At 48.5% G+C, this 13,047-nt stretch overlaps 4 protein-coding genes across 4 annotated transcripts; 3 read left to right on the forward strand and 1 right to left on the reverse strand.

Moving 5' to 3' along the window:
• Positions 1-782: 782 nt before the first annotated feature.
• Positions 783-2,716, forward strand: LCP9604111_7678 (putative GABA permease; the record flags this gene model as incomplete). The annotated part of the gene is made up of 7 exons (XM_039075736.1): positions 783-941; positions 989-1,059; positions 1,115-1,228; positions 1,288-1,370; positions 1,427-1,828; positions 1,887-2,212; positions 2,276-2,716. 7 exons carry the CDS (start codon positions 783-785, stop codon positions 2,714-2,716), a joined length of 1,596 nt encoding a protein of 531 aa, XP_038926293.1.
• A 1,778-nt stretch (positions 2,717-4,494) lies between these two features.
• On the forward strand, positions 4,495-6,545 carry LCP9604111_7679 (FAD binding domain protein; the record flags this gene model as incomplete). Its single annotated transcript, XM_039075737.1, has 3 exons — positions 4,495-4,498; positions 4,558-6,482; positions 6,534-6,545. The coding sequence occupies 3 exons, from the start codon at positions 4,495-4,497 to the stop codon at positions 6,543-6,545; spliced, it is 1,941 nt and encodes a 646-aa protein (XP_038926294.1).
• A 738-nt stretch (positions 6,546-7,283) lies between these two features.
• On the reverse strand, positions 7,284-7,886 carry LCP9604111_7680 (uncharacterized protein; the record flags this gene model as incomplete). The annotated part of the gene is made up of 1 exon (XM_039075739.1): positions 7,284-7,886. One exon carries the CDS (start codon positions 7,884-7,886, stop codon positions 7,284-7,286), a length of 603 nt encoding a protein of 200 aa, XP_038926295.1.
• Positions 7,887-9,297: 1,411 nt separating this feature from the next.
• Positions 9,298-10,782, forward strand: LCP9604111_7681 (uncharacterized protein; the record flags this gene model as incomplete). Its single annotated transcript, XM_039075740.1, has 1 exon — positions 9,298-10,782. The coding sequence occupies one exon, from the start codon at positions 9,298-9,300 to the stop codon at positions 10,780-10,782; it is 1,485 nt and encodes a 494-aa protein (XP_038926296.1).
• Between the last annotated feature and the right edge of the window lie 2,265 nt (positions 10,783-13,047).

Below are 13,047 nucleotides of genomic sequence, written 5' to 3' on the forward strand. Positions count from 1 at the left end.
GCAATGAGGGACGTGCGACAGGGATTAATAGGTCTAGATGGCTAGCGCAGATGATACATCAGAAATGTGTCGGGCAGCGGTACCGAAGGGGTTAGGTTTGTTTATATTTCGTACTTTGTATCGGCTACAATTTCGGTAAGTGTGTTCTTCAAACAAGTTATGGTTTATATACAACAGTGATAGAGATATATAGAAGTATTAGAAGATTTTAGAGTGGCATTACAACCCCGACAGTCAGTCTAAACCCCAATATCTTCCAAGATTACAGGTATTATTCAACCCCTGGCATGCAAGGTCGCAATAGCCCCATTCCGGGCAACAGACAAGGGATAGCAAACTCCAAAAACTAGTTTCAACAGTTCCATTCCCGATCGAATTAGATGCATCACCATTTGGCAAAGAACGATGTATCATTCGGATCGCTGCTTGGGTGTTCCGAGGAGATGTGCTCTCCCACATGGTGCACGAGAATTTTCCTTAGGCCATGCCTTGCTCCCACGTCAATACCACGCTTCAATCCCCGAAATCCAGTGGCCGTCATGATTCTAGTCCTTCGGGCTTTCTCCTAATACCTTCTTCTTCTGGTTACATTCATTTTTGTTCGCTTCATTAGAGGGTGCTTTTGTCATTGGCACTTTTGTACCCTAGATCCCCCGGGGCGTCGAGTTGCCAGAAGATATTGACTTTCATTCTTATTCTCGCAATCCCCTATATTTCTGCGGAGAATTTTCTTGTCTCATCTTCAATAGATTACATTTAATCGTTCAGCCACGCCCGCAATCATGACAGTCATCAGCAGATCCAGACCTGACTCACAGCAGACGATGACTGGCCTTGACGACGAGGAGTACGCGGAGAAAGGCCTTGTTGAGCCTCAGTATATGGGCACGCTGGCGGATAAGCGTGATATGAATGCTCTAGGTCGAGTGCAGGTTCTACGAGTAAGTAGCTCTACTCTTTTTGTTCCGGCTGTGTTAACATCACAAAGAGAAACTTTCGGTTTATTTCTATTGTAGGATTTGGATGCACTTTGATCTGCACATGGGAAGTTATCTTGACGTATGTGCGAGTCCCTGCATATGATAATTATGCAGACTACTGACTCCATTAATAGATTGTTGGCGGCTGGCTTGACCGATGGGGGTACCGCGGGCTTGATATGGGGGTTCATCAGCGTCACATTGGGGTTTACACTTGTCTACGCCAGCATTGCTGAGATGGCCTCGATGTAGGTGACTGTCGGCTTGCTGCTTCTTCACAAATCACCGCTAATCAATTGATAAATAGGGCTCCCACTGCTGGTGGACAGTACCATTGGGTGTCGGAGTTCGCACCAAAGAGAGGACAAAAATACCTCAGCTATATCACAGGTAACACAGCCAGTTCCTGTGTAAGTCTAACCAGCTAACATATCATATTATCTCAGGATGGCTTTCTGCAATGGGGTGGCAATGCGCCATTGTATCCATCGCCTACCTTGCTGGCACAATCATTCAAGGCCTGATCGTCTTAAACCAGCCAGACTATAACTTCCAGCGATGGCATGGCACCATGCTAGTAATTGCCATTTCGACATTCTCAATCTTATTCAACACCTTCTTAGCCAAGAATCTTCCCTTCGTGGAAGGACTGATTTTGATCATTCATGTTGTTGGTTTGTTCGCTATCATCATCCCGTTGTGGGTACTCGCACCACGCAACAATGCCCACGCAGTCTTCACCACGTTTAACAATGGGGGCGGCTGGGATAGCCCTGGGACGGCAACAATGGTCGGCTTGTCCACTACCATAACATCCATGCTTGGTTATGATTGCTCGGTTCATATGTGTAAGGAAGAACTCCACGAATGATCACAGACATGGTATATCATGCTGACATTCAAAAGCCGAAGAAATTAAAGACGCATCAGAGACACTCCCTAAGGCAATGATGTCCTCTGTCGCCGTTAATGGCGTGTTGGGGTTCATTATGTTGATCACACTGTGCTTCACCCTAGGCGAGGTCGACAGAGTCCTCGATACCCCCACCAGATTCCCATTTATCCAGATATTCTACAACACCACGGGTAGCATCGCCGCGACAAACGCCATGACTGCCGTGCTGGTGGTGACGCTGACCGCCAGCACAATCACCGAAGTGGCGACGGCATCGCGCCAGCTCTGGTCGTTTGCCCGGGACGAGGGGCTGCCCTTTTCGTCCTTTTTCGCATATGTAAGCCACGTCTTCTACATCCTAATAAGAGGTGTAAGTCCAGCAGTATTAACAGATAACCAGGTCACACCAGGCTGGAACATCCCCCTCAACTCCGTGATGGTATCTCTAGTTATCACAGTACTACTATCGATGATCAACATCGGATCAGAGGTCGCCCTGAATGCCGTCATCTCGCTCACCATCACATCCCTTTTATCCGCTTATATCATCTCGATCGGGTGCGTATTCTTAAAGCGCATTCGGGGCGAGCCGCTCCCACACCACCGGTGGTCACTTGGGAAATTTGGCATGGCAGTGAATCTTGGAGCGTTGGCGTTCCTGTGTCCGATCTTTATCTTTGCGTTTTTCCCTCTGTCGACGGATGTTACGGCTGAAACAATGAACTGGAGCGTGGCGATGTATGTTGGCATCATTGGATCTGCGACTATTTATTATTTGGTTCGGGGAAGACATCATTTTATTCCGCCTGTGGCTTTGGTCCAGCGGGATGAAAATAGTTAGAGTATTTGGTTGGGCTGGAGGATTTGTTTTCTTTTCTGTTATTATTTTTCTGTTTATGTTTGGATGCTAGAGATGACGTGATGACGTGACGTACTCCGTATATACTGTAGGTACGGTCTTGGGATTCTGCTGTTATTATCGATTATCATTATTTCATTCGTCTTCAAACAGACCAACATCGTATAATAATGACGTGGTACACACCCCTATCTGTGATGATAGTTACTCGATTAGGAGGTCTCTCGGAAGTCCAGCCGGCCATCGGCATTAAAATTAAGTTATCAGATGGAACCTGTTAGCCCTTCTAAGGTTTCTTCCCCCTATAACTCAAACGCTTTATAACCCGCGTGACTACGGAGTACGGAGTACTCCGTACTTTGTACGCAAACCCCAGCCTTCCTACCCGACGTGACAAAGAATGTCGAATGGACTGATGCAAGATCGCGAATGCAGTGCCACTAGTATAGAATAGAGACTTGGTGAAAACACTAAAAGCCCGGGAGACGGGCTACATATGCACAAAAGAATCAGCTGATTCCGGTAGGGAGTGGCTTCAGACATGTTATTATTGAATCGACCAGCCTATCAGTGAACCTTTCAGCCTGAAAGCTCCAGGGGTGATCTGTTTCACTGGTTTTCTAGAACATCCCTAGCTCGTTCAAAATCCGACCCACTGATTGATCTCGGCCTGGCATCCCCACATTGGACCGGATGGTTGGGAAATTGGTTTACCGAGGGTAAGGGACGTGTAAGCTATGAGAGCTGTGATGGGCCAACGGGATACATAACTCTACCGGTAGGTCCGGCTGGTCGGAAAGTGGGGGAGTCTATAGAGCGAGATCCATTTGGTATTTTGTAAAGACGGGGCCTCGAGGCTTGGACTCAGGGGATTTTGATTGCAATCAGTGCCCCTTTGCAAATAGAACACACATCATGTGGAGAGCGTCGAGACACGTTGGGTTATCAGATGGGATATGATTACATACTCGGACATTGGAATCCGCTGTTTGCTATCTGATTGATCTGATAACCGAGGTATCATGTATGGTACTGTCACGTTACATACATTACACCTGTTCCAATTCAACATTTCCTGTCGGCCCACCCCGGAACTTGCATTTTCTTGTGCGAATTCAAAACACCCGTGTAGAATCCCCCTGGTCAACGTAAGATATGTCTATATCATATGACATTTGAATATGGTAGCAGCCAACTGGGAATCTCTCGGCGGTTTCCGCCACCGAATACGGGGAAAGTACAAGTGCACCTTCATATGCACCGTCGATCTGGATGGATACAATGACCCCAAATGGAGCCGGTACCATATCCAGTAGTCGAGTCCTGATTACTGCTGACATTCGATATCAACGATAAGTCGAGATCTTATATTCGAGCTCTATTTACATGTAAACGATCAAGGCCGGAACCAACCGCGTAACATACTGGTGACGAGGAATGTGGCGAATCTGATAAAATCCCTGTTCTGTTTCCGATCTTCAACGCTGTGAGACCCTGTATTTCTCATTCCCATACCGTCATTTTCGATTTTCCCGATTCTCTTTACGGAACTATCGTCCCGACCAATTCTTCGGATCCGCTTTCTCTTCCCTCATCCCACTATTCTGTTTCCATGCTCTATTCATAGAAAGAGAAAAAAGGGGGTTCTACTACATCCCCTTGCCATCGTCACGTCTCGACTCATATACCCCGGTCTTCCCTCATTGCGCCGACTTTTGTACAACTTTTCGGTGACTCCCAACACTCCTCTCAATTTCGTCATGGGTAGGTGGAGGACACCCCAATCCCAATTCAGTCCCAGACTCACATGCTGATCGAATTAGTTCATGCCGTTCAATCCATCATGCCGTCGTCGACTTATGCGTCAACGGGGTCCCGCCCCCGCAGAGGCACTTATCAGGAAATCCCAAAGTCCTCGACTTCCCACCCAGATAACCCAATTCCAGAAGAGCCTCGAGGTGTGCGTTCTCTCTCGGTAACCGACATCAATGTCAACGTCATCTCCTCGGGCTCCTCCCAGGGCACTGCATCGAGCGGCTCGAATTCTCCCAATAGCCCTCTGACTCCACCCACCGAGTCCCAATCGGAGGATGAAAATGCAGAGGAAAAGGTCGAGGATGTCCGGCAAAGGCGACGAGCATCTACTGTCCTCATCTCCCAGAACTCGGACGACATGCGAAGGGTGTTGGGGAATGTGGGCACAGCAGGTACTCAGAAGCTTCAATCCCTCTGCTGTGGTGGGGGTTGTTGCCGGGGACAGGCATTGCGTCCTGTAGATGGACCGATCTCAGGCTTCAATTCCATCGTTGGACCTGTCGGCAACAAGGCCTTTGATAGCCTCAACCTGAACCTCGATCTCCTCACCATGGACAGTGAACTTTCCAACATTGCCCCGCTCCCAGAGAAGACCGTTTCATTCAAGCCGATCCCGGCATCGGCAGTCGATCTTACCTTTGGCCCTGCCGACCACCCGCCGGAATTCGTGCAGCCGCACCCACCTTACCAGGTCTACCGTGCGCCTCTATTCCACACCCGTGAGCTGACAGGGCCTGGTGCCGAGAAACGTACATACCACTTTGATATTGATGTCACCGACTACCCCGCCGAAAGCGGGATGGTTGACTTTGTAGTTGGCGGTGCAATTGGCGTGTGCCCCAAGAACAAGGACTCCGAAGTCGAAGAGGTCCTCAACCTCCTAGGTGTCCCAAAGTCTATGCGCGATAAGAAAATCCTTATGCGCACAACCAAAGGCCGCTGGCCGACAATCTGGGGCGACGACAAGCCTCGCGAGCTGATCACTACCCGTCGCGAAGTCCTAAGCTGGTGCTCCGACATCCAGAGTTACGCCCCAACAAAGCCACTCTTCCGCCTCCTCGCCGAGTACACAAGCGAGCCAAACGAGAAGAAAATTCTCGAATATCTGTCCTCAGCCCAAGGTCAAGGTGCATTCTGTGACCTACGCACAAGCTCTTTTGTCTCCCTCACCCAACTCCTAACCGCTTTCTCAAGCTCTCAACCACCTCTCGACCATCTTCTCTCCGTTCTCAACACCCTCATGCCCCGTTTCTACTCCCTCTCCCAAGACCCCCAGATCTCCTGCCATTACAAAGGCACCGAATGCCGACGCCTAATTGAGATCGCCGTCACAGTCGCCGAATCCGATGACTGGCGCGGTGGGTCCCGCACAGGCGCAGGGTCCGGGTTCCTGGAGTCCCTCGCACGGCGAGCGATTGCCGCCGAAGCCTCTGGCGAGAAAGTCGATCTCCACGTACCCATGTTCCGAGGACTGATGGCGAACCCGCTTGCAACGCGTTTTGCCTCGGACGGTCCAATGCTGCTCATCGGTGCGGGTGTTGGCATTGCGCCTTTCCGCGGCTTCGTGCAGCGCCGTCTGCAGTCGGCTAACTGCGCCAATAAGGTCTGGGTGCTGCAGGGTGTCAGGGACTCGCTCCTTGATGAGCTTTACTCGGGCGAGTGGGGCGTGCATGAGGATAAGGTGCGCACTGTTGTGCAGAGCCGTAGGGGCGAGAGTCGCTATGTGCAAGAGGAGGTGAGACACCAGGCTGATCTTGTTTGGTTTGTGATCAACTCGCTTGATGGTCGTGTCTTTGTTTGTGGTTCGGGTAAAGGTATGGGTGAGGGTGTTGAGGCTGCTCTTATTGATGTTGCTATGGCCAAGGGTAATCTCAATGCCCAAGAGGCCGATATGTTCTGGCAGCGGAAGAAGGAGGCTGGACAGTATATTGCTGTAAGTTTTGATGTGTTTTGATGTTTATGGGCTATGCTGACTTGCTGTAAGGAAACTTGGTGATCACTTCAATTATACGTGGTTGGCTTGACGCATTATGCCTTGATGGCTAAGTGCTCATTACAATCATATGCAAAAAACATTGGTCTTTCCTTTGTACATATTTGTTCCTGTCCGCATGTAAAAGCTCTGCGGTTGTTTGTTTTTTCCTGTTACGAGCCCATGGCTAGACACACTCGACCAGGTCGTCGACTGGCCTTCCATCATTTTGCTCTTTGTCCGATTCATGTTCATTTTAGCGAGGTGGTTATCTGTTTTTATCTTCGTTTATATTTTGGTATCCCAGTTCTTGTTCCTCGGTTTCATCCCTTGTGATCTTTCTTCCAGTTTTGAGTTGAACATGCATAAATCAATATTTGTTTCTATCTGAATATTCATTCTCCATACACTGTCCCAATATTGTCATGCTGTATTTGCTGCTCTCTTCGGGACAGTCTCAGCTACATCAAGGAGTCCCGACAACTCTACCCTATTATTCCATCAACTAGCATCATGTCAGCTAATGCATGCGACCAGAATGAGGGCCTTCCCAATTTGACTGCCTCCTTTGTCCCATTTCTCTATCATCATATGCCGTCAATTTGAGATTGAGGAGTGACTGCTCCACGGAAAGTAGCGGTGTAGTGGTAAGCACTCTGAGGCAGCTTAAAAAAAGAAACATTGTTCTTGAGACGTCGAATGAGATCTACCCAAAAGGCCAGGGTAAAATAGGGACGGCGTGTGCAAAGAGTCAACCCATCACTAAAGCATAGCAGCAATTGCCACGACGGCGGCTGCCCCCATTGGCGCAGCAGTAATCATGGCGGCTGCCCCATTGGGAGTCTTAGTTGCCTGACTGGCAGTGAATAAAGCTGTTCCGGCCGTGACATCGATCCCGTAGGAGGTGTAGGACTGCGTTGGCATATTTTTGATGGAGGTAGAGGTGGAAGTTGAATAGGAAACGCCTGCAGTGGTGCCGGTGACTTTCACGCTAAACGAACAAGAAGGAGACTCGGTAACCTTGGCAAAAGTACAATCGAAGTTGTGGGTTCCAGTCACAGCATTGATCGATCCTGAGCCTGACACGGTATAGACACCCGTGAGACTGTAGGTTTTGGGGCCCTGGATCATGGTCCAGGGTGTAGCGATCTCGCAATCAGACTTCGGCGCATCGCTCAGACATCCGATTCTGTAGGTGGTAGCGACGGCATTGATCCCAGCGACGCTGGCAGCTGTGCTGGTCCATGGGTGGAGGTTCAGTTGACGAACCCACTCCATTCCGCCCCCGAAATAGTTGATTCTGGTGGTTTCATCTGCGGTTACGAGAGCGGCTAGCGCCGTTGCGAGAAACAAACTTATACGCATGATGGATTTCGTTTTTGGAAAAAGCTTGTATGAAAAAGCAACCGACGAGGGAAGAAGGAGAAAGGAAAGAAATAAAAGGGGAAAAAGTCCTCTTTAAGCCGCGTTCTTCCAGCCAACAGGGCTCCCCGCATGAACTCAGCCTTGTAAACGGGCTGATACCCTGCCAAGCTATGCAGCTAAACAAAGTGAGACAGTCTTATCGGGTCACAAGGGACATGTGTAGGGCACCTGGTCAACCCTCCATTTGATGTTCATCTTCTGAGAAAGGAAATAGAGAAACTGACTGCAAAAACAATGAAGTCTATCTATATGTATTTTTTCCCCGTAGAGTGGCTCAAGAGGCGGGGGCCGTTTCAACACCCCTGCATCAGGTTGGCCATCATCGGGCAGTGACATGGCTCACCGCCAACGCACAGGAAGTTGCGCTTATTTTATATACCGTTATTGGATTTTGTTTAAGACAGGTTTTCTCCAATGATGATTCACCATGGCTGTGTGCATGAATTTATAAATGACTTGGCGAGCTGTTGAGATAGGCAGCAGAATTTGGGGTAGATGCCCGATAGTTCAGGCCAGTGGCTTATGATATATCTAGACACAATAGAAGCAAGCGACACAGGACCGACACCAATCGCCGGCGATATAGGCTCTACAGGTCATGCAAGTGTAAGACTTCTGATTAAAGCGCTCTTACATTAGTATACATGTTGCCAGTATAAATAGTCAGCTACAAGACCCAGCAAGTCATACATAGTAATAGTATCTACATATAGAGAGCTAGTCATACACTCCTCTGTCTTCCTGATTCCCTATTGTCTCATCAACTTACCATAAGCCCCAGTGGTTCCAGGCTTCTCCCCTTGGCAATTTCTCTGAATACTTCCTAGATATGTCTGCAGCTGTCCCATTGCGTGTTTCCCGCTAGTAGCTAGTCTTTACAGGGGGGTGCGAACTATTTAACATCCACTCGTTCGAACCCCTTGCACACCAGATGCTAATCTACATATGAGTTAGATCGTTTTGGGCCCGCAGGTCCCTAATGATAGGACCATGTAGTGAGCTAGTTCTCTCCTTTCTTATCTCTTCTTTGTTCTCCTTTCTCTCTCCTGTCCATTTCCCTCCGTGGGAATCATACGCACAATCTTTTGTCAATTGCCATCCCCTTGTGTGGCAGTCATTAAAGATTGTTTATGGTCATTTCATCATAATCTCATATGATAAATCCTGTCGGGAAGTATTCCAAATTCCGATACTTGGGACTAAACATCATTCCGTTTGATAAACAACTTCATCACCGCCCCCTATCATTATAACCTTGAAAAAAGTGAGCAAATTGAGACATCAGCAGTAATATTCCTGAGGTGCTAAATTCCTTAGCACTGCCTCTCGATCAACGCTGAAGATTGGAGTGATGAACCATCTGTGTGGTGACAGAGATGGTGAACTGTTTGCCCGCAGCTTGGTTGCTTTCTTCGCACACTTCGCCGCCTCTAGCGATTGGTCTTTTGAACCATCACTGCCTAGCAGCAGTGATGATCCGCTTGGACTGGAGTTCCTATCCCGCCATCCAGCCTTCCCCCGACAGATTGCCACTGAAGGGCTTATACCCCTTCTCGACAATTACATAGACCGGGCCATTTCAGTGTTCGAATCAACCAGTGATGTACGATTGACGCCTCCACAATGCAATTTGCCGCCAGCTTCAAGTATATATGACATACCACAAGCCCCGGTGTTCACTATGTCACAGTCCATTGAGGATAATATGCAGACAGGCCCCCCGGGGCCGAAGGATTTGTGCCAGATAGCTTCAAGCTGCATGCTGTCGGCTTTTAACTTGAGAAACGCTGTCAAGGGCGCCAAGGACAACCTTATACGCACCGCCACGGACCGCCCGACAATTCCTAAATCGTCTATCGTTTCTAGTGCTGAATACGTGTTTGCTACCGTTATGTTCGGAGGACTCTGGTACTTCTACGCCAGTCATTCTTCGGTCAAACCAATTTTGGACACCTGGTGTTCATGGCTCAATGATCGGGTTTCCGGTGCTAGGGCACCGCCAATCACGACTATTCCTTGGCTCGGCTCTACTAAATCGCTGTTCACTGCCGATACAGAGACAGATATTCTCGCGACTTTGTGGACTTTCGTGACCCGCGGTGCTGGTAATCTCCAGCCTACTGGGTACCAGGCTAGCTTCTCTGAGTTCTATTCAATGATGGCCCTGCGAGCAGGCGTCAGTTTTGTCGCTTGCGATGGCACGCTAGTAGTCGATGTTGCTGTCGTCGTGCAGACAGTGGCCCAGATTCCAAATCTAGGGTATGACGGTATGACTGGGGACCAAAGGGGAGCCGCAATTTTTCTCAATGGCGATATGGGCAAAGCTTGGGCTACTCATTTTCTTGCAGCGCTCCGTTGGTATACCATCTGCTCTCCTAGTGCGATGGGATTGAGCGCAATAGCGAGCGGCTTATATGCATACACATCAAAACGCCATGGGCCTGGTTATTGGAAGTACGTCCGCCCACGACTCATCTGCGCGCAGGGTCATACGTCCGGGTTTGATTTGCCCGTCTGTATCCCTAGCTTTTGGTACGATGGTGGGCTTGAAGGGTGTCGGCCAGAGCCCCTCCATCCATGCAGCCACCGCCCACGACCGATCTACATCTCCCCCCTGATTGATGCAATCAACGCTGTGTCCTCAATCACAGAGTGTGAGACTTATGACCAATGGCGCTCCCAAATTGATACATCCGTTGCCAGTGTGGATAGTTGGCTGCGCGACCTAGCAACTCATGGTGAGAGCGATGTCCTGCTCCGTGCCACAGCAGGAGCAGCCCCAAGCTTCATTAATTTAGTATCTAGCACCCTCGCTGCTGTGCTGGACTATGATTGATCTCCTTGTGTGAAAGTCAACGATTTGATTGAGGTATTCTTATAATGATAATACAATTGACAATTGACAATTGTCGAGTTGTCTACCGTTTCTTCATAGTACTCCTTAATTTGTAAAACCTTTCCTTCAGGCAATATAATAGTCGAATATACAATTAAAATCTATCATACCTGTGACATAGAAGAAATAAAGTTAAGCATTCAATGGTCTACGCAGGTGAACCATGGTATGGACCAATCGCTGCCCTCCTATTGGCTATCTTTCTTCTGGATATATGAGGCGGTAGCATATCCGTCATCTAATGAATTTTTTCCTACTTTCTTTCTCAACACCTTACTGTCAAAATGGCACAACACGGAATAAACCCAGAACTCCTTCCCATCAGAATTTCTGCAAGGGCTTTGACTCCAACCCCCAATACTTCACATCTTGATCTCCTTTACTCCATTGTGGAAGCCACCATCCAAGATGTGCAAACTCGATCTGAGGCTCACCCAGACCTCATTATAATTACTGATATCACAACACAGGAAGGTCAACAACTCTGGGACGTGCTAGATGAAATTTCGAGTCGAACGGGATCCGAAAGTGCCTCGATACGCACACTAGAACCTTGAGTATCAAGCTATGAGTCCTGGGCAGATATGCTAATAACACACTTATCGCTCTTCAACGAGGTCGAAATTTACGTTGCTGAGATCATATGGTGCTTGCTCCAGGTCAGAGATAAGACCTTATTGTTTATTGCTTTCTGGGACTATAATAGGATCCCGAAATAAAAATTCAGTTGATTCTTCCTCCTCTTTCCCGCCTTCTTTTTAGAAGCCCAAAAGACGTCGACGGCGATGATCTTCCTATACATTGTGGCGTCAACAGTCACACTGCTATATCATGGTAGGGGTCGAGGTGCGGCAGTGCTTCTTATCCCCCTTTGGCAGCTTAGAATTGCTGCTTGGTAGGCTGAGACCCTTGTGCCCTACAATAACCTGGCGAAGCCGCCGTCCACATCAGCCACCGAGCCAGTCATGTTCCTTTCTCTACCGACTACCCACGTCAACCGAGAAAAGATACTAGCCAACCGAAATATCGACGTTCACTCCTTGCCTCCAAATTGGCTACAGCAAGTTCACATCGATGTTTACTACGGGATATGCGCGAAATCTCGATCGGGAGGACTTGGTGATGTCACTGGTGGGCTTGATCAGACGAAGCGAGATATATCAGCGATGTCGCAGGCCGCGCTCAGTAACCGGAAAGGCAAAGGAACAAACCGGGCAATATCTCGGGTATGCGCTGTGGGGTCACTCTTCGTAGGCTGGAGACTTCAGTCCGATGGCGAGGGCTAAATGCGAAATAGAGTCATACGACTAGTGGAGACGCTTGAACAGGAGAAAATTGCCCGCAGAGTAATCACAAAAGTGCAAGCCGAAAGAAGTTCCACTACCGTGAGCGACGCTCTCAGTTCGAAGCTGTGGGAATGCTCAGAAATTCCTGTTGCGACTACGACAGATATAGATGCAATTCCACATTTGTGCATCTTTAGATAGGAAACAATCCAAGCACTTGAACTTCGGTTATGTATCCCTCGCTTTTGTTTGGCATGTGGCTCAAATTGTATTAGTCTTGCTAAGTCTCCGAAACTGGGACCTTGTGAACCAAATCGAAGGAGGTACGAAAACGATCCCTCACATATGATAGTGGGCTATGTCTTCCTCGCTGCTCCATACTCGTACATGACCTTCTGGCTCGAACCATTCAGGAGGATATATATTCTCAACGAAAATGATACTGCATTAGGAAGTAGCAGGAAGTAGACATCTCACATATAATTAGAGTCTTTCCTAATCGAGCGGGGTGATGCTAGATGTCGATTCTAATTTTAATTTAGCCGACAAGGGTAGCAAACGCCAACTGAGCATAAAGCAAACAAAGAAACAAGGTAGGCTCTAGTCCCGAGTCAGGCACTCACGCATAACCGACCGATCACCCGGGCTCCTGTCGTTACCTTTCACCCTCGAAACGACCCAACAGGTCATACTACTCCACGGGGACAGGAATTATAAGTCCGGGCACTGCCTAAGTGCCTAACTCATTCAAGCAAGAGACTTCTGACCCCACCTACGTCATTCTAAAAAGCAAGACCCATGTAAATTAGTAAAGTATTGATCGGACCAATAGAGAAAAGAGTAAGTAATATCGCCTTACATGGCGACGAAGGATTGGTGGCCTCATCACGAACTATACTCTTGGCACACCGGAATCATG

The sequence above is a fragment of the Penicillium roqueforti genome (assembly GCF_015533775.1).
Source record: "Penicillium roqueforti strain LCP96 04111 chromosome Unknown scaffold_25, whole genome shotgun sequence".
NCBI classification, from domain to species: domain Eukaryota; kingdom Fungi; phylum Ascomycota; class Eurotiomycetes; order Eurotiales; family Aspergillaceae; genus Penicillium; species Penicillium roqueforti.